The sequence below is a fragment of the Erinaceus europaeus genome, chromosome 13 (genome assembly GCF_950295315.1).
Source record: "Erinaceus europaeus chromosome 13, mEriEur2.1, whole genome shotgun sequence".
NCBI lineage: Eukaryota > Metazoa > Chordata > Mammalia > Eulipotyphla > Erinaceidae > Erinaceus > Erinaceus europaeus.
In genome coordinates this window covers 73,274,112-73,296,915 of record NC_080174.1, presented here as the reverse complement: position 1 = coordinate 73,296,915, position 22,804 = coordinate 73,274,112, and the positions used below count along the sequence as shown (strand labels likewise).

The following is a 22,804-nucleotide window of genomic DNA, read 5'->3' as shown; positions in this document are numbered from 1 at the left end:
GCCATCCTTCCGGGCAGCTCCACCAGCCGGGACAGCCTCTGCTCAGATGACTCAGCCCCTTCCCCTTGAACTAGATACCCAGGAGGGGCCAGCTGGCACCTATCAGTTTGCAACTAGATAGATAATCTATCAGCCTTAATCTGTGATGGCATGACAATGCTTGTCCCTTGGGATGATCTAATCTGTCCTTGTCATCAACATTTACCTGACCTTCCTGACTCCCTGCCATAGGGCAGAAAAGACAATTTGGCCACTTCCTTTTACAGAGGGAGAGAACCAGGGAAAGACACTTGCCCCCCAAGTCTCTGGGACAGTGAAGTCCAGTGTGGGCTGGTCTCCCTGTGGCCAGGATGGGGCAAACAGTGCAGCCCCCTGCTGCTTCTTGAAGTGCTCAAAGTTCATTTGGAGGTGGCAGGATTTTTCTGCTTGACCTGCTAAGATCCCCTGAGAGTGAGGGAGGAGGAGTAGGGCGGGGAGGAAGGAGGGGCCTCAGGAGGCCTCTCCACATTGGGACTTCAGGCTTGCAGGAGCTAGATCACCCTGAGGGAGGTTAGGAGATACCAAAAGGCCTGGGTCCTCCCACCCCTCATCCGTGAGTCCTGGGAGCCTCCAGGGACTGCGTAAGTGAAGAGACAATTTGGAGTCATTCTACAGCCATGTCAGGCAGTGCTTGCAAGAAGGCCTTCTCGAAGAGGCATGTCAAGTGGATCCTTGCCGGTGGGTCTAGTGTGCTTCTGGTGGTCTTCATCTGCTTGATGGTGGCCAAACTGAACTCACGAGGTAGGACCCCACTGCCATGTCACCTGCCTGCTTCCCACACTGCTTGTTCCTCCCTGCTCCAGGTCCTGAGCTCTGCACATTGAGCTGTCTGCCCAAGTGTTCGATTTTCTCCTCTTCCTCCCCCTTTGACTTTTTTTTTTTTAATATTTTTATTTATTTTAAGGAGAGAGGTTGAGGGGAGGAGACACCAGAGCACTGCTCTCTGCTCTGGCTTATGGTGGTGCTGAGGACTGAACCTGGGACCTCTGAGCCTCAGGCATGAGAACCATTATGCTGTCTCCCTGGCCCAATTTTCTTCCTTTTTAAATTAGTTTTTCCTTTAATTTATTTGAGGGTGGAGGTTGATAGTATAAAGGTTATGCAAAGAGATTCATGTCTGAGACCCCAAAGTCCCAGGTTCAATCCCCCACACAACCACCACAAACTAGAGCTGAGCAGTGTTCTGGTTAAAAAATAATAATAATTAATAATAATAATTTATTTGAGAGAAAGAAAAGAACAGCACCACTCTGACACATGAAATAACAGGAATGGAACATAGAAACCCATACTCAAGGGTCCAGTGCTTTATCCACTGTGCCATCTCCAGAGTCACTCAATTTCCTTCATCATGAAAACAGCACTACTCTGCCATTCATAGAATCCCACCTGTGTTGTTTCTGAGCTCTCATGTGCTGCCAGGAACCAACCCCAGGACCTCAGGCATGGAAGGCCCTTGCTTTACTGCTGAGTCCCTTCCCCAGACCCTGCTGCCCTCTCTTCTACCAGGCTTTTCTTAACCTTCAAGTCCTCCTGTCTGCTTGGGGTGAGTCAGAGCACCCTGACTGCTGGGAGTCCACGCCTTTCCTTGCCTCCACACGGACAGCTATGAGGTCCCACAGCTCTGTTACAGGGGCTCAGAGAAGGGTGCCCTTGGGCCGGCAGGAAGCTTACCCTCACAGCCCCTGTCTCCTTCCCTTCCAGCGTGTGTGCAGCCTGGGGCCTGCAGCGTGGATGCAGACATGCTGGATTACCTGCTGAGCCAGGGCCAGCTCAGTGGCCGGGACGGCCTGCTGGTCACATGGTACCACGCCGCCAACAGCCGTGCCGAGATGGAGGCCGCTCTGAACAGTAAGTCCTCTGCCCCTGGGCCAGACCAGCGCCGGGTGGAGGGAAGGTACAGCAGATGTGGGGACTAGACAGTGGGGTCCACAGAGCCCATCTGGGAGACGGCAATCTGCTGCTAAGAACAGGATCTGGTCATGCTCCAATGGGAGACAGAAGTGACCTGCTCAGGTGACACCTGGCTCCAGAGCCACCATGTTCTGGCCACTCTCCCAGCCACCAACCTCTCAGGTGACAGCCATCCCTGCTAAGAAGGCCTGTGCCCTCAAAGCTTAAGACAACCAAATGCTGTGCGTTTGATGCCCCAGAAGCGCTTCAGACCCCTTAGTCTCCGGTGATGGCTCTGTGGGTTGCTTGACACACTCTCCACGTGTTTTCTAGGTACCACTGACCCTGCTTCGTGGGGACCTGTGGTGCCAGAGCCCTGTGCATGCACCATTCCATCACTCTAGTGCCAGCTTTTTATTTCAGAGAGGAAGGGAGGCAGTCTGCCCCACCATCCATGGTGCTCCCACTTATTTAAGAGAGAAGGAAGGGCCTGGGAGATAGCCTAGTGATTATGAGAAAGACTTTCCTGCCTGAGCCTCTTAGGTCCCAGATTCAATCCCCAACACCATTATAAGGTAGACCTAAGAAATTCTCTGGTAAAAAGAAAAATAAGTGAATGAAATGAAATCACAGCACCAAAGCAGTGGGTAAGAGCTCACACCGAGGTCATGCATGTGGCAGAGCAGTGCAGGATCCAAGTGAACTATCTCCCCAGCCTCCTTCATGGATATTTCTTGACCAAAGGAAAATGGGCTCAGAGATGCCAGGTGGCCTTCCCACACTCATGCTGTTTGACAGTGAATAAGCCGGCACGAGCACCCAGAGCCCTCAGTTCCATGCCCTGAATCACTGCATTATTCCATTATTCTGCCTTATAATGGCATTTCAGCAAGGAAGACAGTCTCTCCTGCAGGACTGTTGGCAAACTCAGCAATTTCAGGAAGGGACGTGTAAGCTGTAATGCAGAACTACACAAGGTGTGTGTGTGTGTGTGTGTGTGTGTATGATTGTTTCTTGAGAGGGAGAGCCAGAGACAGGGAGACACCACAGCATCACTTCTCTATTAGAGCAGCCCCTCTCTGCAGGCATACCCACATGGCAGCCACGGGTTCAAACCCTGGTCTTTAGATGTGGTAAAGTATACTCTCTCCCAGGGAGCTATCTTCTGAACCCAAGCCTTTCTTTTTTTTTAAAAAAAATATTTATTTATTTACTCCCTTTTGTTGCCCTTGTTGTTTTATTGTTGTAGCCATCATTGTTGAATCGGACAGAGAGAAATGGAAAGAGGAGGGGAAGACAGAGAGGGGGAGAGAAAGATAGACACCTGCAGACCTGCTTCACCGCTTGTGAAGCGACTCCCCTGCATGTGGGGAGCTGGGGGCTCGAACAGGGATCCTTCTACCGGTCCTTGCGCTTTGCGCCACCTGCACTTAACCCACTGCACTATAGCCCGACTCCCGCCTCTTTTTTTTTTTTTTAAGATTTATTCTAGGGAGGTGGTCAATAGTGTACCCAGTTAAACACACATAATACTAAGTGCAAGGACCTGGCTCCCCACTTGCAGAGGGAAAACTTCAGGAGTGGTGAAGCAGGTCTGCAGGTGTCTATATTTCACTCTCCTTCTCAATTTCCCCCTCCTCTCTCAATTCCTCTCTGTCCTATCCAATAAAATAGGGGGGAGTGGCCTCCAGGAGCAGTGAATTCATAGTGCCAGCACCAAGCCCCAGCAATAAGTCTGGAGGCAGAAAAAAAAAAGATTTACTTAATTTGCTATAAGAAAGTTTCACATGAAACAGAAAGAGAGTGGCGAGTCAGAGCACCACTCCAGTATGTGTAATGCTGGGGGTATAACCACCGACCTCAGCTATGATAGTCCAGTGCTCTAGCCATTTCCCCAGCTGCCCTACCACACAGGGTCACAGTGTGAAATAGTACAAGGCCTTGGGTTCCAGGTTTTGGGATGAGACTCTGGAGTTAAGTGCTTGGGAACAGTTTGCTGAATGAATGAATGAATGAATGAGATCTACGGAGGGCTTCCTGGAGGAGGGAGATAGGCATGTCGCTCTGCAGAGAGGTCTTTGCTAGCTGGGTGGAGCTGCTTCAGGAACTGGAAGACTGATGGTCTGAAAGTTGATGATAAGAAGACCAGAGATGCTTCCTCCTGAGGAATGAGCAAGGCCAGGGTAGAAGGACTTTTATCTGGGAGATAAGGCCAGGTGCAGACCACTCCCTGACTCACCCCAGGTTGGCCCTGGGGCAAGAGACAATGATCAGAGGGGACCTTGGCCTGAAAGAATGTATTCCACTGGGGGCCAGGTGAAAGCACAAGAACCATTGTAACGATTCCAGTTTGAGTCCCCGGCTCCTCACCTGCAGAGCGGGTCGCTTCACAAGTGATGAAGCAGGTCTGCAGGTATCTATTTTTCTCCCTCTCTCTGTCTTCCCCTCCTCTCTAGATTTCTCTCTGTCAACAAGGGCAACAAAGGGGGGGAAAATGGCCTCTGGGAGCAGTGGATTCATAGTGCAGGCACCAAGCCCTATGGATAACCCTGGAGGCAAAAAAAAAAAAAAAAAAAAAGAACATATCCCACAACGGGGAGCACAGAGAGGTCCCCTCAGCATAGCTCATGGAATTCAGTGCTAGTGGTGGAGTTAAGCTGATGATGTCAACTTGGCCAGATTCCACATCTGTGTGGAAAAGGGTCAGAGTGAAGACCCGGGGATGAGACAGTTACAGGTTCCAGTTTTACCCGGAGCCAATTCCCAGTGAAGTGATGTGACCCAGTGACTTCACCTTCCTGCAGATCAGATGTTGCCCTTTGCAAAATGTAGGCTGGTAGGATGATAAAACCACCTCTCGTACCAGGCAAGGAACATGTGATAGCGACAGAGGTCTTTATGATGCTGAGACGCCATTATGTCCCAGGCATGTGCTGAGCCCTCACTCCAGTGTGTGTAGAGAATGGAGGGGAGCAGGGAAAGAGTGGGAGAGGCATTCAGGAAGCGGTGCGTGTGAGCCAGGAGAGGCGAGGCTTCTGTGGTACTGGAGCTGCCAGCTGTCCCTCCACTACAGCTTCAGATGAACAGTGTCTCTGGCCAGGTGTCCCAGTATCTCCTCCCACTGGGAATATCTTGGTTTTAGCCCTCTCCTAGATTGAACTCTGGAAAGGAGGGACCAGACATCACCCAGTGGAATTAACTGTGTGATTGATTGAGTGATTTGATAGAGAGATTGAGAGGGAAGGGAGAGATAGAAAGGCAGGAGAGAGGGAGAGACCTGAATCACATCTTCACTGCTTGTGAACCACCGTCCCCCCGCACCCACAGGTGGGGGCTAGGGGCTTGAGCCCAGGTCCTTGCACATGGCAACATGTACGACCAACTGGGTGAGCCACCACCTAACCCACTTACCTGTGTGAATTAAGATGTGATCTAGTGGTCCCAGCCTCACATGCATGGGGTTCTGATTATTCTGGGGCAGAACTCTGGTCTCTCCCTATCAGGAACTTGATTAATTAAATAAAGTCATGGGGGGGGGGCAAATCCAGGACCTCACACATGTGCATTTTCACCACTCCAGATTGCCTTGTTTTTGAGAGGAGAGAGAGAGAGAGAGAGCAGCACTTGAGGAAGTCTGGTACCAACACACCTCCCCATGTGGATCCTGGGCTACATACACCTTATCCAGAGAGTTATCTTTCTGGCCCACAAAATAATTCATTTAATATCAAGAGCTTATATTAATTACATTAAAATAGTTCTCATATAGTAAAGACATGTTGCCATGAGCAACAGAAGAACAGATAGATGCAAGGCAGCCACAGCAGATGGCACAGAGAAAAATCAGGTCTGCTTTTATAATAATAAAATAACTTAAAAAAAAAAAAAAGAGGCCAGGTGGCAGAACACTGGGTTAACACACATAGTGCAGAGAGCAAGGACTCCGGTTCGAGCCCCCGGCTTCCCACCTGCAGGAGGGGTCGCTTTGCAAGTGGTGAAGCAGGTCTGCAGGTGTCTCTCTCTCTCTCTCTCCTCCTTTATGTCTTCCCCTCTTCCCTCAATGTCTCTCTGTCCTATCCAACAACAATAACAGCAGCAGCGACAATGGGGGAAAAAAGGCTGCCAGGAGCAGTGGATTTGTAGTGCAGGCAATGAGCTCCAGCGATAACCCTGGAGGCAAAAAAAGAAGGAGGAGGAGGAGGAGGAGGAGGGGAAGAGGAGGAGGAAGGGGAAGAAGAATGACAGTGCTCAGTGCTAGCTAGGTGCAGGGAGTTGGGCAAGTCTGTGCATACTGAGGCAAGATCATGGATCAGAACAAATTTTCTCCAGAGTAATTTGAGAGCACACAGTTTAAGAAATGACCCTGCAGGATCAGGGAGACAGCAGCTAATGGTTAGGCAAAAAGACCTTTATGCTTGCTGCTCTGGAGTCCTAGGTTCAATCCCCAGTACCATCATAAGCCAGGGCCAAGTGTTGTTCTAGGGGAAAAAAAAAAAAATTTAACACACCCAGCATTGCCCTAACTCAAATTTCATGAGCAGAGATGAGAAATCATCAGAAAATCAGGGAAGTGTGAATGATTCCTAGAAGCAAAAAGACAGAAATTAGAAACTTCCTAAGTGTCCAAATCAGAATTAAGGGCATTAGGGCTGACAGAATCATGGTGCATCAGTTCTTCTGCATTCCCCCCTTCTCTCTCTCTTTTTCTCTCTCTTTCTCTCTCTCTCTCTTTCTCTCTCTCTCTCTTCTCATGAAGTATAAAATATTGTGCAACTGTATCATCATGTTGAAAGAAAATGATGAGAACTTACATAAATGCAGTGTGGTCTCAACTACCGAAAACTATGCACAGACAAAAGTGGAAGAGGGACCAGATGGTGGTACATCTATCTGGTTGAGAGCACACATTACAAAGCACAAGGACCTAGGTTCAAGCCCCTGGCCCCCACCTGCAGGGAATTTCATGAGCAGTGAAGCAGTGCTGCAGATGTCTGTCTCTCCTTCTCTATCTCTCCTTTCCTTCTGGATTTCCCTGTCTCTATCCAGTTAATAATTAATAAGGCTTTTTTTTTAAGTGAAGGAAACATAAGAATATGAATAATGGGGGGATGGGATTCATAGTTCTTGTTGTATTTTTCTAAATGTGCTACCAGAAATGCACAGTGCTTTGGCAATGGGAACGCTTGTTTAAAAGAGAGAACCCATTGGGTTGTGCCTCTGGCCCAGGCGACGTCATGGTGTTGGAGGCGGATGTCACTGTAGAAGGGTTCGGCACAGTCAACGAGACGGAGGTCCCCATCATGGCCCATCCCCCACTCATCTACAGCGACAACACCCTGGAGCACTGGCTGGAGACCGTGCTGGCTTCTTCTTGGAAGGGTAAGGACCTCTGGCGGCCCCCTCCACCTTCTCCAGCTGAGGGTCTTGGAGCAACAGGTACTGGGGTGTGAGGGGGGGGTCTCTTCACTGAGAGGGCAAGCCCACCATTGCTCATAATTGGACATCTGGGCTGCTTATCCCAATGCTGTGGAGGTCCCGGCTCCTGGAAGGCTGAAGAGGTGAAAGATGGGACACTACAAGATAGGAAGCAACTGGGAGTCAGGCAGTAGCGCAGCAGATTAAGCGCACGTGGCACAAAGCACAAGGACCTGTCAGGATCCCGGTTCAAGCCCCAGGCTCCCCATTTGCAGGGGAGTCACTTCACAGGCAGTGAAGCAGGTCTGCAGGTGTCTCTCTGTCTCTCTTCCTCTCTATCTCTCTTTCTCTCTCAATTTCTCTCTGTCTCTATCCAATAACAAATAAATAAAGTTAAAAAAACAAAAAAGATAGGAAGCAACCCAGAGAGGAAGGCAGTGCTTCTGTAGGAGTGAGCCTCTGTCCCAAGGGGTAGAGGGGTGAGGGGTGGGGTTGGGGGGTGGGGATGCAGAAGCCAGCTATGTGTGTGCCAAACACATTCAGCTGTTTCCCCAGGATTTCTTGTTAACTGGATACCTTAAGTTCAAAACCAAACCCACCCTTCCCTCCTAGCTCCTGGGACCAACTCCAGATAACAGAATCTAAGCTTTGTTTTACCAGAGCACTGCTGAGCTCTGACTGGGGATTCAATCTGGAACTTTAGAAATTCAGGCATGGGAGTCTCTTTGCATAACCATTACTATCTCCCCCACCTGGGCACCACCCTTAACACGCCCTCTCCCTCACTCCCTGCTGGGTGCACTCAGCTGCTGGATCTGTTGATTCTTACTTATTGATTGACTGATTGATTGACTGATTGCCTCTAGGGTTATTGCTGGGGCTCAGCGTCTGCACTATGAATCTACTGCTCTTGTGGCCATTTTTTTTTTTTTTCAATTTTCTGGATAGGACAGAGAGAAATTGAGAGGGATGGGGAAGAGAGAGAGAGGGAGAGAGAATCTTGTGAAGCAACCACCCCTGCAGGTGAGGAGCCAAGAGCTTGAACCGAGATCCTTGCTCAGGGCCTTGCACTTGTACCATATCGCCACCACCTGCCTGACCCACATCTGTTGATTCTTACCCTTAATCCTGTGTCCTTGATCCAACCCCACTTATGTCTTCTCCTTCTCTTTTTAAAATTTTTTATTATCAGAGAGTCGGGCAGTAGCGCAGCGGGCTAAGCGCATGTGGCACAAAGGGCAAGGACCAGTGTAAGAATCCTGGTTTGAGCCCCCAGTTCCCCACCTGCAGGGGAGTCACTTCACAAGTGGTGAAGCAGGTCTACAGGTGTCTATCTTTCCTCCCCCTCTCTGTCTTCCCCTCCTCTCTCCATTTCTCTCTGTCCTATCCAACAATGAAGATAGACAACAATAATAACTACAACAGTAAAACAGCAAGGACAACAAAAAGGGAATAAATAAATAAATAAATTTTTAATTCTATTGTCTTTATTTATTGGCTAGAGAAAACCAGAAATTGAGAGGAAAGGGGTGATCGAGAGGGAAAGAGTCAGAGAGACACCTGCAACACTGCTTCACGTTGTGAAGCCTTCCCCCTGCACCTGGGTCCTTACACACTGTAACTTGTACACTCAACCAAGAGCACCGCCACCCAGCCCCTTCTCTCTCCCTCTCTCTCACTCTCTCCCCTGGATCTCCTTCCTCACTGTCTCCAAACTCAATGCCTCTTCTTCAACCACCACCACACAAATATACCTGAGTGAGCTTTCCAAAATGTCAAATTTGTCATGTTGCTTCCCGCTCTGACCCTCCATGGCTCTCTGTTGCCCTCAGGACGAAGCATGGTCTCCTTGGCTTGGCTTCTCAAGAATCAACTTTGCAGCTTCACCACCCACCATTCATTCCCTTCTCCCCGTCCCTCACCACCCTGAAAGGAAAGGGCTTCGTTCACCCAGGGACCTTCCTCTACCAAAATTGCCCATCTGTTAAGACCTTCCTGAAGGCTGAATCACTCCCCCGCAGGCTCTGGTGGCATAAGACCTTCAGTATCGACCCTGTCAAAGAATTAGGGTTATTTTTGTTTTGTTTTGTTTCAGATGCCCCAAATCCCAAACACGTACACAGCTGGTTTCTGCATCCCTGCCCCTGCCCCTCGGGACAGGGACTCACTCCTGCAGAAACACTTCTTCATGGCTAACAGAAGGGTCATCAAAATATATTCCTTGCTTGGATCATTCCCTGGCACTGTGTAAGATAGAGCTAAACTATGGTGGATCCCAACACTCATAAGATCTTTAAAAACGCGGGGGGGAAGGGGACAGGGGGTGGTGCACCTGGTTGAGCACACATGTTACAATGCTCAAGGACCCTGGTTCGAGTCCCCAGTCCCCACCTGCAGAGAGAAAGCTTCATCAGTGGTGAGTAGGTGTTTCTCTCTCTCTCTCTCACTCACTGGCTCTCTCTTTCTCACTCTTTATCTCTTGATCTCCCCTTCCCCTCTCAATTTCTCTCTCTGTCTCTATCCAATTAAAAGAAAACCCAGGGTCCAAGAGAGACAGCTTACCAGGTGGAGTGCACAGTTGACCATGCACAAAGACCCCTCCTACCTCCAGCAACCACATGAAGGGAAGCAAAGCTCTACAAGCAGTGGGTTGGTGTGGAGGTATCTCATTCTCTGTCTTTCCTTTCCTGTCTCTTACCTTATAGTTGGTGGTGAGGGACATGAAATCCCAACAAAATCCTTGGCAGCAAAAACAGAAAACACCCTTTCTCATACCCAGCAGGAATCTACCACCTTATTACTTCTTTATGCCCCTTCATTCAAGTCACACCTGCTGTCTATCCCAGGAAGTCCTGTTCCTTCTCCCCTGAGCAACAAGGGCCACCTCCCTAAGCACCCCCACCACACCAGCCCATCTCCACAGGAATCAAGCTGGACTTCAAGAGCCTCAAAGCTGTGGGTCCCTCCCTGGATCTCCTGAAGCAGCTGACCCAGCAAGGGAGAGTGCAGAGGCCTGTGTGGATCAACGCCGACATCCTGAAGGGTCCCAATGTGCCCCTGTCCGTGGAGGTCAACGCCACACAGTGAGTGTTGGTCTCTGCCCCGGCTGTGTCCAGCTCTGTCTGTCAGGCCTGGCACAAGACATGCTCAGGGGCCCTTCTCCACATTTTGCCTCCAGCCACACCATGTGGTCTCATCTCTGAGCCTTTGGGCATATACTCTTCCCCCCTGCTTTAGATGTCTTCCCTAACACAGAGACACACATTTCCTTTTCCAGAAAATTCTCTGACATCCCAGAACTTCCACCAGGGTCCTCAGCCCCACACTTCCTCCTAACAACCCTGGTGTCACTGGCTGTCACGGTTGTTTATCAGCTTGACATCCTACTTGACTTTGGACTTCAGCAGTGCAGATGGGGCCCAGACCTCTGTGTATACCCAGGCACCAGGGTAGGGTCATCTGGAAAAAGCTAAAGTGCTGGGTCTTGTCCCAGCTCCCCTGAAACCCCAGCACCGCCACTAAGAGCACTCACCCATCGCGTACAGCAGCTCCAAGCTTCCCACAGTGTATGAAGAAGGACCAAAGGGACATAAAGAGACCACTGACCCGACATGATCCTTACATGCCAGTGCCAGGTTGGGACTGTCTTTTTAAAAAGATTTATTTGTTTATTTATTTATGAGGCATTTTTGGATTAGCTTTATTGGATAGAGATATAGGAATCAAGAGGGAGGGAGTCGGGCGGTAATGCATCAGGTTAAGCGCAGGTGGTGCAACAAATGAGAACCGGTGTAAGGATCCCGGTTCGAGCCCCCGGCTCCCCACCTGCAGGGGAGTCACTTCACAAGCAGTGACGTAGGCCTGCAGGTGTCTGTCTTTCTCTCCCCCTCACTGTCCTCCCCTCCTCTCTCCATTTCTCTCTGTCCTATCCAACAACAGTAAAACAACAAGGGCAACAAAAGGGAAAATAAATAATTAAAAAAAAAAACTTTTTAAAAATCAAGAGGGAATGGAATGATAGAGAGGGAGAGAGACAGAGAGACGATGTGCGAAGCTTTTCCTCTGCAGGGGAGGACCAGAGGCTCCCCGGGTCCTTGAACATTGTAATATGTGCGCTCAACCAGGTGTGCCACCACCACCCGGCCTGATTATTTTACTTATGAAAGAGAGAACCTGAGCATCATTCTAGCATATGCAATGCCAGTGATCAAACTCAAGACCTTATGTTTCAACATTTTATCCACTGTGCCTCCTCCCAGGTCCCCGGATTGGGAGTACCCCCTTACCCCCCACCTGCCAATTTGTAGATGAGGAAGCTAACAATAGTTGAGATTCAGTATGTTGAGTGTTATGTATCTTGGGAACTAATTTAAGTACTTAAACAATTTAATTCAATTCTTTTTTTTTAAAAAAAGTTACTTTATTTACTTATTTTACCAGAGTACTTGCTCAGCCCGTTTATGGTGGTGCTGAGGATTGAACTTTGGACCTTTGCTGCCTCAGACATCTTTATTGTTTATTTGTTTAAGAAGACAGTAAAAATACATTTTCTGAGATAGATGTGGACAGTATTGTAGTTGAGTATGGTTTGTTGTTTTGGTTTTTTCCAGAGCACTGCTCAGCTCTGGCTTATGGTGGTGTGAGGGATTGAACCTGGGACTTTGGAACTTCAGGCATGAGAGTCTGTTTCCATAGCAATTATACTATCTCCCCCACCCAGTACAGTTTTTTAATTGTTTTTAAATATTTTATCTATTTATTTGTTTTGGGTAGAGACAGATAAAAACTGAGAGGGAATGGGGTTGATAGACACAGAGAGAGACACCTATACCACTGCGTCACCACTTGTGAAACTTTGCCCTTGCAGGCAGCGACCAGGAGCTTGAACCCAGGTCCTTGTGCACTGTAATATGAGCCCTCAACTGGGTGCTGCACCACCTGGCCCCAACATTTGACTCTTAGATTAAATGTGAAGTAGGTAATCTTAATTTATTATGTTTTAGTAGAATATAGATTTTTTTTTTTTTTTAAGGAAAAAAGTTGCACACCAGCAGTGGAGTGTGGGCTTGATCTAGAGAAATGAGAAAAGCCTGACTCCATGTGCCACAAGTAGTAATAGGGTATTTAGTTAAATACAAGAAAATAATACACACTGTAGTCAAAGGACAGGCCTGATTCAGGATAGAAACACTGAGGTGGCACAAAAAAAAAAAACAGTAAAAAAATTTTTTTTAATTAAAAAAAAACAAGGGCAACAAAAGGGTAAATTAAAAAGTAAATTAAAAAAAAACTGAGTGAAAATGGACAGGACACCTCAAGGAACAAAGAGTGGTCAGGCAGTGGGCCAGCCTGATTGCATTTTTTTTAAAACCAGAGCACTGCTCAGCTTTGGGTTTTTTTTTTTTCTTTTTCTTATATATATATATATTGATTGATTGATTTTCCCTTTTGTTGCCCTTGTTTAACATTGTTGTGATTATTGATGTCGATGTTGTTGGATAGGACAAAGAGAAATGGAGAGAGAGAGAGGGGGGAAGACAGAGAGGGGCTGAGAAAGATAAGACACCTGCAGACTTGCTTCACCGCTTATGAAGTGACTCCCCTGCAGGTAGGGAGGAGGGGGGGGGGGTCAAACCGGGATCCTTCCACTGGTCCTTGCGCTTTGTGCCACCTGTGCTTAACCCATTGCGCCACCGTCTGACTCCCTCAGCTTTGGTTTATGATGGTGCTGGGGATTGAACTTGGGACATTGGAGCTTCAGGTATGGCTGTCTCTTTGCATAACCATTATTCTATCTCACTAGTCAACCTGACTTCATTTTTATTAAGAAACTACCTCGGAGCCAGGCAGTAGTGCACCTGGTTAAGTGCTGACATTGCAGTGCACAAGGACTGAGGTTTGAGCCCCTGGCCCCCACCTGCAGGGGGAAAGCTTCAAAAGTGGTGAAGCAGGGTTGCAGGTGTCCCTCAGTCTGTCTCCCTCTTTACCTCCCTTTCCTCTCTCAATTTCTCTGTTACTATAATAATAAATAGATTAAAAATGGTTTTTTTTAAATTAAGAACCTACCTCCTCGAAGTTAAATGATCTGCTTGTGTCTAATACATGGTGCAGAGCTAAGGCTCAAAGTCAGGCTTTTCAGATTCTAAGTCCCTACTGTTTACCACCTATTTCTTCATCATCCATCCATCCATCCATCCACCCTCCCACTCAACCAACCAATAATTCCATCCCTCCAGGTTATTTGTTTGTTTGTTTTGTCATCGCCAGAGACTTACTGTTTCAGGGGAACTTTTTCAGACAGAAAGAGAAAGAGACAAAGACACTGTCCGGCCCCAGAAGCTCCTCTAGAGGAGTGGAGGCTGGGCTAAACCCTAGCGGCGTGCACGGCAGTGTGGGCACCCTCCAGGTGAGCTATCTTGCTGGCCACAGTCTAGTCCCTTATTGTGCTTTTCAAGCTAAGATTTGAAAAGCAGCCACATGATAGTCCAGGAGACAGCATAGTGGTTATACAGAAAGATTTTCATACCTGAGGATCTGAGGTCCCAGGTTTAATCCTCAGTAACACCATATGCCAGAGGTGAGCAGTGCTCTGGTATAATAATAATATAAACCAGTTTGAAAAACTCGGGTTTTTTTTTTTTCACTTAATAGTTTAAGAAAGGAGAAGTAGTATTTATTAAATTTTGCATTGCATCACAAATTGAAATTTAAAAATGAAAATGGAGACTTCAGGGACTGTCACAGCTAACAGAGCCAGACCCCACAGCTGAGCCTGATCACACACCCAGCACCCCCGGAAGGGTGCCATTTTGAGAACCAGAAAGTTGGAAAGAGCTGCCCAGAGTCACAGTCATGGCCTAAACCCAGCCCTTCCTGACCCCAAAGCCCAGGCCTTCTTTGTGAGACCTTGAACTAGCCACTTAGGTTCCTTAAGACTTGGCCTCTGCCCTTACATTATCATTGCAACAGGCCCTACTGCTCCCTACACCACATTGGGAACCCAAGAAACAAGGGAAAGACTGGCAGATTCTAAAACACCAGCATTTCCAGGCCTGTGAAATGCCTCACTTGCATACTAGTGTGCTGCTTTGCCGTGCACATAACCCAGGCCTGTGAAATGTCTCACTTGCATAGTAGTGTGCTGCTTTGCCGTGCACATAACCCGGGTTCAAGCCCAGTCCCAACGCACTGGAGGAGGCTTCAGTGCTGTGGTCTCTCTCACTCTCTTTGCCTATTTTTTTGTTTTTGTTTTTGCCTCCAGGGTTATTGCTGGAGCTCTGTGCTGCCACTACGAATCCACTGCTCCTGATGATGGTCTTTTTTTTCCCATTGGATAGAACAGAGAGAAATTGAAAGGTGAGAGAGAGAGAGAGAGAAAGTGAGAGACCTGCAGCCCTGTGCCCTGCTTCACTATTTGTGCTATGTGCATTTAATCTGGTGCACTATGGCCCGGTCCCCAATGCTTCACCATCTGTGAAGCAACCCCCCTGCAGGTGGGGAGCCAGGGGCTCGAACCAGGATCCTTAAGTGTATCCTTGTGCTCTTTACGATGGGCACTTCACCAGGTGCACCACCTCCCGGCCCCCTCATTGCCTGTCTCTTTCCATTAGAGACCAGCATCTCTGATTGCCTATAGGTTTCTGGCTTTGGTGCAGGAGAAGTACCCCAAGGCCACCCTGTCTCCAGGCTGGACCACCATGTACCTGCCACCATTCCTGAATCACACGTACACTCGGGCCATGGTGGAGAAGATGCAGGAGCTGGTGGGATCCCTGCCACAAAGGGTCACCTTCCCTGTGCGGGCCATCCTGCTGCGAGCTGCCTGGCCCCACTTCAGCTGGCTGCTGGGCCAGTCTGAGAGGTAAACACTGCCAGGCCCCTATTCCCTTCAGACACTACTGTCTGCTACTTAAACCCCAGACTCTGCAGCTGAAAGGGTCTTAAAGAGCATGTTCAGTGGGGAAGCAATTACAGAAGCCAGACCTTCTACCTTCTGCAACCCTCAACGACCCTGGGTCCATGCTCCCAGAGGGATAGAGAATGGAAAAGCTACCATGGGAGGGGGTGGGTTATGGGGATTGGGTGTTGGGAATTGTGTGGAGTTGTACCCCTCCTACCTTATGCTTTTGTTCACTAATCCTTTCCTAAATAAAAAATTAAAAAAAAAAAAAGAGTATGCAGGGACTTGGGCAGTAGCACAGCAAGTTAAGCACAGGTGGCGCAAAGTGCAAGAACCAGAGTAAGGATCCCGGTTCAAGCTGCCGGCTCCTCACCTGCAGGGGGGTCGCTTCACAGGCGGTGAAGCAGGTCTGTAGGTGTCTGTCTTTCTCTCCCCTTCTCAGTCTTCCCCTCTTCTCTCCATTTCTCTCTGTCCTATCCAACAACAACGACAACAATAAAACAACAAGGACAGCAAAAGGGAATACATAAATAAATATTTTAAAATATATAAATAAATAAAAGAGTACGCAGCCCCACCCCTGCTGGTGCACATGTCATCAGCAGTGCCCCTGTCTTGTGCTTGCACACCTTTGGTAACAGGATGCTCACTACTACCTGAGGCAGACTTTCCATTAGACCGTAACTGTGACTATCTGAAGCACCGCCACTGCAGCTCACCTGCCCTCCCGCAGCTGGTGCCTCCTGGCGCTGCAGAAGCCACTTGTGCTCCAGGATAGCTCTGGGGCGCCAACAGCCCTGCCCCTCCTTCAGCTGCTCTCACAGTTATCTGCCTTTTACCCAGCTCATGCTTGGCCTCTCTGCCAATCTTCTGTGCCCGCCTCCTTCTGTCCCTTCCCTAAGTCAGGACCAGAAACAGGCTTTCCAAATGAGGAGGCAGGATAGTCGTGTTCCCCACCCCATCTCTGCTTTCCATCACTGTTCCCATAGCTATTTCTGCCCCCCCACTACCCTCCAGGGAAGAGAGAGGCAGGGAAAAGGGGAACGGTGGGAAGTGGGACGTCAGGCACCCCAGCCCTGCCCAGATGCACTGTTGTTCTGATTGGGGTGGAAGGCCTTTCTGGGGCCAAGCGGGGGGCTGAGTCCACCCACTCTCTGGACCCAGGTACAGCCTGACGGTGTGGCAGAGCTCCCCAGAGCCCGTGAAGGTGGAGGACCTCCTTTATATCCGGGACAATACTGCCCCCCATCAAGTCTACTACGACCTCATGGAGCCTGTCATGTCGCAGTTCAAGGAGCTGGCCTGTAGGTGGCAGCCTGAGGGTGCCGGGAAGGGCGAAGTGGAAGTTGGTGGGGGTTGATGCTGCACTGGACAGCACTTGGGGAACAAAGTTGGGTGAGGGGAGACATCGGAAGGGAAACTCTTAGGTGGAAGAGGGGGAAGGAATCAATTTGAGAACCTCTGGGGTGCCAGACCCTAGAATCAATCATATCCCTCGCTGAATTTGCCTTTATAGAACCTCTGGGGTGCCAGACCCTAGAATCAATCATATCCCTCGCTGAATTTGCCTTATAATCCACGTGGGTTCAGAACAGTCATGTATACAAAGCTCTTCTGCTTCTTGGAGACACAGCTCAGGCTGGGACCCAGCAGGCCCCACCCCCAAAACTCCCCCTACTCTGGGGGTCACTCCAGTGCTTCAGACATACCCCCTAATCAGTGATCCAGGGCCTGCCTCCTGTTCCCTGTCTGAGTCCCTTGTTCTTTCAGCCCTACCTAAGCCATCTCAAAGGCACCCTCCAGACCCAGCGTTCCAACCTGGAGAGCCACGTAGGGTGTAGGGAGTCAGTTCCAATTCCAGCAGCTCTGCCTGCTGATTACAGAATATTCTTTTTCTCTTTTCCATCAGGGTTCTCACAGAGGTTCAGTGCCTAGCTAGCTTCACCAATCTCAACAGCCAATGTTTCCCTTTTTCTTCTCCTTGACAGAAATATAGAGGAAGGGAGGAAGAGAGAGGAGAGAGGCAGAAAGCAGCAGCACTGCTCCACCACTCATGAAGTTATGCCCCTGAAGGTAGAGACTGGGGTCTTAAGCCCCAGTAACAGGTCTTCTCTTTCCTATTCCTCTCTCTCCCCCAATCTCTCTCTCTCTCTCTCTGTCTGTCTCTCTTGCCTCCAGGGTTATCACTGGGACTCTGTGCCAGCACTACGAATCCACGGCTCCTGGTCGCCATTGTTTTCCCATTTTATTGGGTAGGACAGAGAAAAATTGAGAGGGGGGGAAAGAGGGAGAGAGAAAGATAGACACCTGCAGACCTGCTTCACCACTTCTGAATCATCCATCCCCCCTGCAGGTGGGGAGGAGCGAGGGCTCAAACCCAGATCCTGCTTGGATCCTTAGTACTATTTGTGCTTAACTGGGTGTACCGCCACCCAACACCTGTAACTCTGGTGAGCCATCACCTAGCCCCTAGAAGGTATTATTTTTTTTTTCTCCTCCCTTTTTTCTTTCCAACTCCAGTATCACTTTATTGAAGACATGATGGTTTACAGGATTTTTGTCACCAGGGTTCATTTCCACATCCCCCCCCCCCCCCGCCCCAAGGATCTTCATATAGCAGGCAATCACTTCTGATAAACTACAAAGCAGGGGTCCCAGCTGGCTGGCAGGCCGATGTGAGGTTTGGAGAGTGTGTGGTGCTGTGGGGGCAGCCACTTATTTTGGCAATTTGGGCCCCACAGTGAACACCACTCGGGAGCGAGTCTACTACACCGGGGGCAGCCTGGTCCCCAGTCTCCAGGCTCCAGGGGATGATGGTCTGAATGTGGAGTGGCTGGTCCCTGAAATCCAGGAAGGAACAGCAACAGTTCAGTTTCCAGGTAAGGCAGCTGCAGCCCCTTTGCTTGGAGTGGTACCTCATGTCTCTGTTTCCATGGCAGCACATTGGCTATCTGGTGAGTAGGTAAGATGCTATGGTGTTAAGTAAGAGCTTGGTGCCCTTCAGCCCTCAGTCAGAGGAGGCTGAGGAAGAGAGGGACTGTCATAGGCAAGGGCTAGGAAGCTGAAATAACAGCTAATGTCATTCCACAGCACCAGAACACAGTTCTGAAGCAGCTCCCTTAGGGCTGGAGAAATAGCTCACCTATCATGCACACAACCCAACCTCAAGCCTGGCTACCATGGCATTGAAGGAAACTCTGGTGCTGAACTATCTCTCTATCTCTCTCTGACACTCACATCTCTCTTAATAAATCTCCTCAGAGTTGCAATGACAAAAATAAGAAATTAATCATAAAAATAAATTTAGGGGGGCGTCAGGTTAAGCACCGGTGGCACAAAGCGCAAGGGCTGGTGTAAGGATTCCGGTTCGAGCCCCCGGCTCCCCACCTGCAGGGGAGTCACTTCACAGGTGGTGAAGCAGGTCTGCAGGTGTCTGTCTTTCTCTCCCCCTCTCTGTCTTCCCCTCCTCTCTCCACTTCTCTCTGTTCTATCCAACAACGATGACAACAATAATAACTACAACAAAACAACAAGGGCAACAAAAGGGAGTAAGTAAATAAATAAATTTTTTTTTAAAATGAACTTGGGGCTAGGTGGTGGTGCATCTGGTTGAGTGTACACAGTAGCATGCACAAGGACCCGAGTTTGAGCCATGCTCCCCACCTGCAGGAAAGATGATTTATGGGCGGTGAAGCAGTCTGTAAGTGTCTATCTTTCTCTCTCCCTCTCTATTTCTCCATTCCCTCCCTCCATTTCTCTCTGTGCTATCAAAAACAAGGGGGAAAATGGCCAATAGGAACAGTGGATTCATACTGCCAACACCAAGCCCCAGAGATAACTCTAGTGGCAAAAAATAAAATAAAATAAAATTGGTCCTTCCACCCAGAGCCCAGACCCAGATCCTCCTCGCCAGCTGCCCCTGTTCCTGCTCTGCCCCCTCTAACAGTACCCTCTGGCCTCCCTGCGCTGATTCTCTGTCCCTGCATCCAGACAGGGAAGGCATGATCCTGCTGGACGTCGGCCTCCAGAGGCTTGCAGCTGGGGCCCCTGTGCCCATCGTCCTGGCCTCGGGCAGCCCTGCCCTGACTCTGGAGTCATGCCTGCTGCAGCTAGCCACACGGTGGGAGCGCTGGGGTGTCCATCTGTACATATCTCAGCCCCCTGCTCTCCGTCCCACCCTGACCCTGCTGGCACGACTCTCCACCCTGGGAAAGCTGTCCCGGCCTGTGTGGGTGGGGGCCACCATCTCCCATGGCAGTTTTGCTGTCCCTGGCCACATGGAGGGTGGAGAGCTGCTCACGGCTGTGGCCGAGGTCTTCCCCCAGGTGACAGTGGCGCCAGGCTGGCCCGAGGAGGTGCTGGGCCAAGGTTATGGGGAGCAGCTGCTCACAGACATGTTGCGGCTATGCCAGGGCCTCTGGCAGCCCGTGTCCTTCCAGCTGCAGGCCAGGCCACTGGGCCAGAGCACGGCTGGAGTCGTGGCCAGGCTGCTGGAGGCCTCCCCCAGGGCCACTGTGGTGGTAGAGCACAGCCCTAAGAGGGGCAGCTTCACCTCCGTGCGGACAGCGCTGCTGGCAGCCAGGGCCGTGGACAGGACTCGAGTCTACTACAGGCTGCACCCAGGGTTCCGGGAAGACTTGCAGGCAGCAGCCAGCAGAGACTGACCACCTCTGTCCCTTCTCCCAGGGGTCTGGTGGGGAATAAACGCCTCTGTCTGCACCTGTTTGTATGTCCTTGGGGGCTGGGTGAAGTGTGGCTGGAGAGGGAAGACCTCGTACGGTTGCTAGAGGGTCTGGAGGCTGGGAGCCAGTTCGCTGCGGTTGTCCAAGAGGAACTGCTCACAGGCTTTGAAGGTGGTGTAGAACTCCGAGGAGAGGCCGGCCACGTTGGTGGTCACATAGCTGAGAAGGCCTGGGGTGGCCTGATTGTAATAAGACACCTGTGGGACAGAGAGCCACACTCAGGGATACTGGGCTGGGGCAGGGGTGGGTGGGCACCAGGCAGGGAGGGAAGGCGGGGGGGGGGGGGGGGGGGGGGCAGTCCCGCTCGCCTGCAGACAGGCAGCGTCCTGGGGCGATGAGAAGATTGCATGACTGGCCAGTGGTGTCACCTCCTCCAGCAGGTCCTCCCACCCCCCTGAGCCCACTTCTCTGGTGCTTCCCTCTGTCACATGCACTATACTGTCATCATGGATGTCCCCTGTCAGCTGGCTGGTCCTGGAGGACAGGGACTGGGGTCTCAAGTGCCCAGCATGGAATCATTTCTGTTTGCTTACGGGATTTTGTGATGCTGGAGACCAAACTCGGGGCCTCATGTTTGAGAGTCTAACCCTCGACCCACTGTGCCACCTCCCAGGAGTCCCTAGACGAACATGAATTCTGGCCACAGTCTCAGCTCAGGATTAGAGATTATTCTGAGAAACTCATCAGTTGGAGTAAGTTAGGTACCAGCTGAGTCCCCACCTTCATATGTCTCAAGTCGCTAACAGCAGCTGTGGGCCAAGGAGGGGAAATTTCCCCCTATTTTCTGGCACCCAGCCTCCTCCCCCATGTTTCCAGTGACTGTCCCACTGAACTGTGGGGCCATGAGAACCACGTAAGCCCTTCTGACAAGAAGCACTTGGGTTTACATGAGAACTTGGCCTAAACTCCCTGCTACTGAGAAAGGCAGACTGCTAGGAGGACAATAGCCAGAGAGGTCTGGAACAGGCTTTCTGCCCTCTGTGTCTAAAGCTTCTTCTCAAGGTCCTGTAGTAAGTCCAGACTGATTTGCAGATTAACCTTACTAAAGGTGCATCTCGGGACTGCAAAACAGCTCACTTGAAGGAGAGTGCTGCTTTGGTATGTTCACAACCCAGGTTCAAGCCCAATTCCCACTGCACTGAAGGAAGCTCTCTTTCATTCTCTCTTTTTCCAAAACAGGAAATAAAAATAGGCATCTCTACAAACACACTTAAGCTCCCTGGTACTGGGAGAGGCAGACTGCTGGGGGGACAAGAAACAGGAGTCTGAAACAGTCTGAACCAGAAAGCACTGAGCTCTGAGGGTGAGTCTGGGTGATAGGGAGGAGGGGACATCTGGGCTCACCTTGGTCAGCAGGTCCCCTTCATGCCAGAGGCAGAAGCCAGAGCAGATGGTCTCTCCACGCCTGTACTTGGGCGTCTCACGGTGCGTGGGCAGTGTGACTGACCGCATGGCAATGACATAGGGGTCCCTGGGGTAGGGAGGCAGAAGGAGGTCTGGGCCTGGCCTGTGACAGGTTCCCAAGGCCCCCTCTGCACTGACACCCTCACCAGACTCCAGGGCACATACACTTAAGAGGAGCCACTCTTGGCTCCAAGCGAGCTGGACAGCACCTGTGTATGCTACATTGCTCAGAACCCCTGTGACTTCACTGTGGACTTTCTGGAAAAGTCCTTCCTCTACAGGTAATCATGGGAGATGTGGGTGCATTGGGGTTTTTGTGTCATGAAAATCTTTTAAAAATTATAAATGAGCTTTTTTTTTTTTTCTCAACCAGAGTTCTGCTCAGCTCTGACTTATGGTGGCGCTGGGATTAAACCTAAGTCTCTTGTATTACCGTTATGCTATCTCCCCTGCTTATGAAAATAAATCAGTACATCTTCAAAAAATTATAAAAGCCTTGGAGCTGGGGAGATAACATAATGGTTAGGCAAAAGACTCTCATGCCTGAGGCTCCTCCAAGGTTCCAGGTTCAATCCCCAGTACCACCACAAGACCAAGTTGAACAGTGCTTTTGTCTTTCTATTGTCTTTCTCTAGATCTCTCAAAATAAATAAACAAGCAAATAAGTAAATGATCTGAGACCAGGTAGCCTTGCCACCCAAGGAACAGAGGCCATACATACTGCTCTAAAGAACATGTGTGTACGAGGGTGTGTCCTCGTCCCTGATTCTACCCCCAGTAAGACCACAGCAATCCAGAAAGGAAAAGTGACCCCCGGGGTCCCAGAACCAGTGGGAAGCTCAGCTCTGGTTCCCAGCTGAGGTCCCCTCCCTGGAGAGGGAGATGCTCCCCGCTCACCAGTGCCACCTGGCTCCCTAGCAGGCAGCCACATACCCATTGTCACATGGCTTCCGCCTCGAGGCCAGAATCACAAAATCCTGGGGCTTGGTGTCCCCGTCCCCACCAAGGGAGGGGCTGATGACATGGTAGATAGCATCATCTTCATCCACCTGCTGCACTAGCTCCACGCTCCTGCAGGGAGGACCACAGCTCAGGAGCCCAGAGAGCCACCCCACCACCATGTGCCCACGCCAGGCTGGCCCAGGGAACTCTGTGCTTCAGGCTCCCTGAGCAGGTGCAGGAACCTGGGAATGTCTGGCTAAGACCAGAGACACATATGTTAAAGCAGATCTCTATGCACATGCAGGCATGGGGCAGACAGCAACACGGATAGACACATGCACATCTGCGGACAGATACCCAGGGCTGCACAGCCCACCCCCAGGTGTTTCTATGACTACAGGTGCACATGTCCCAGCACAGGTGCGACCTATTAGAGGCTTAGTGGAAGCACCTGGCGCTGTTCTCTGTG

The 22,804-nt window shown here is 50.2% G+C and overlaps 2 protein-coding genes across 4 annotated transcripts in view; one reads left to right on the top strand and one right to left on the bottom strand.

Moving 5' to 3' along the window:
- Positions 1 to 520: 520 nt before the first annotated feature.
- On the top strand, positions 521 to 19,966 carry FAM151A (family with sequence similarity 151 member A). The gene is made up of 8 exons (XM_007518048.3): positions 521 to 780; positions 1,744 to 1,890; positions 7,159 to 7,311; positions 10,271 to 10,430; positions 14,984 to 15,208; positions 16,412 to 16,551; positions 17,989 to 18,126; positions 19,238 to 19,966. Exons 1-8 carry the CDS (start codon positions 657 to 659, stop codon positions 19,909 to 19,911), a joined length of 1,761 nt encoding a protein of 586 aa, XP_007518110.1. The 5' UTR covers positions 521 to 656; the 3' UTR covers positions 19,912 to 19,966.
- ACOT11 (acyl-CoA thioesterase 11) overlaps positions 19,886 to 22,804 on the bottom strand; it is a 65,067-nt gene continuing 62,148 nt past the window's right edge. For all 3 annotated transcript variants that reach the window (XM_016185982.2, XM_060206266.1, XM_007518032.3), the window contains exons 14-16: positions 22,327 to 22,464; positions 21,334 to 21,460; positions 19,886 to 20,186 (exon numbers count right to left, since the gene is read on the bottom strand). In XM_016185982.2, coding sequence (XP_016041468.1) covers positions 20,031 to 20,186; positions 21,334 to 21,460; positions 22,327 to 22,464 — 421 coding nt within the window. In that variant the 3' untranslated portion in view covers positions 19,886 to 20,030. The remainder of the gene's footprint in view (positions 20,187 to 21,333; positions 21,461 to 22,326; positions 22,465 to 22,804) is intronic.

Coding starts and splice junctions, on each gene's coding strand:
- FAM151A (XM_007518048.3), top strand. CDS start 657: ATGTCAGGCAGTGCTTGCAAGAAGGCCTTCTCGAAGAGGCATGTCAAG. Junction 781..1,743: donor GGCCAAACTGAACTCACGAG/GTAGGACCCCAC, acceptor CTTCCCTTCCAG/CGTGTGTGCAGCCTGGGGCC. Junction 16,552..17,988: donor GCAGTTCAAGGAGCTGGCCT/GTAGGTGGCAGC, acceptor TGGGCCCCACAG/TGAACACCACTCGGGAGCGA.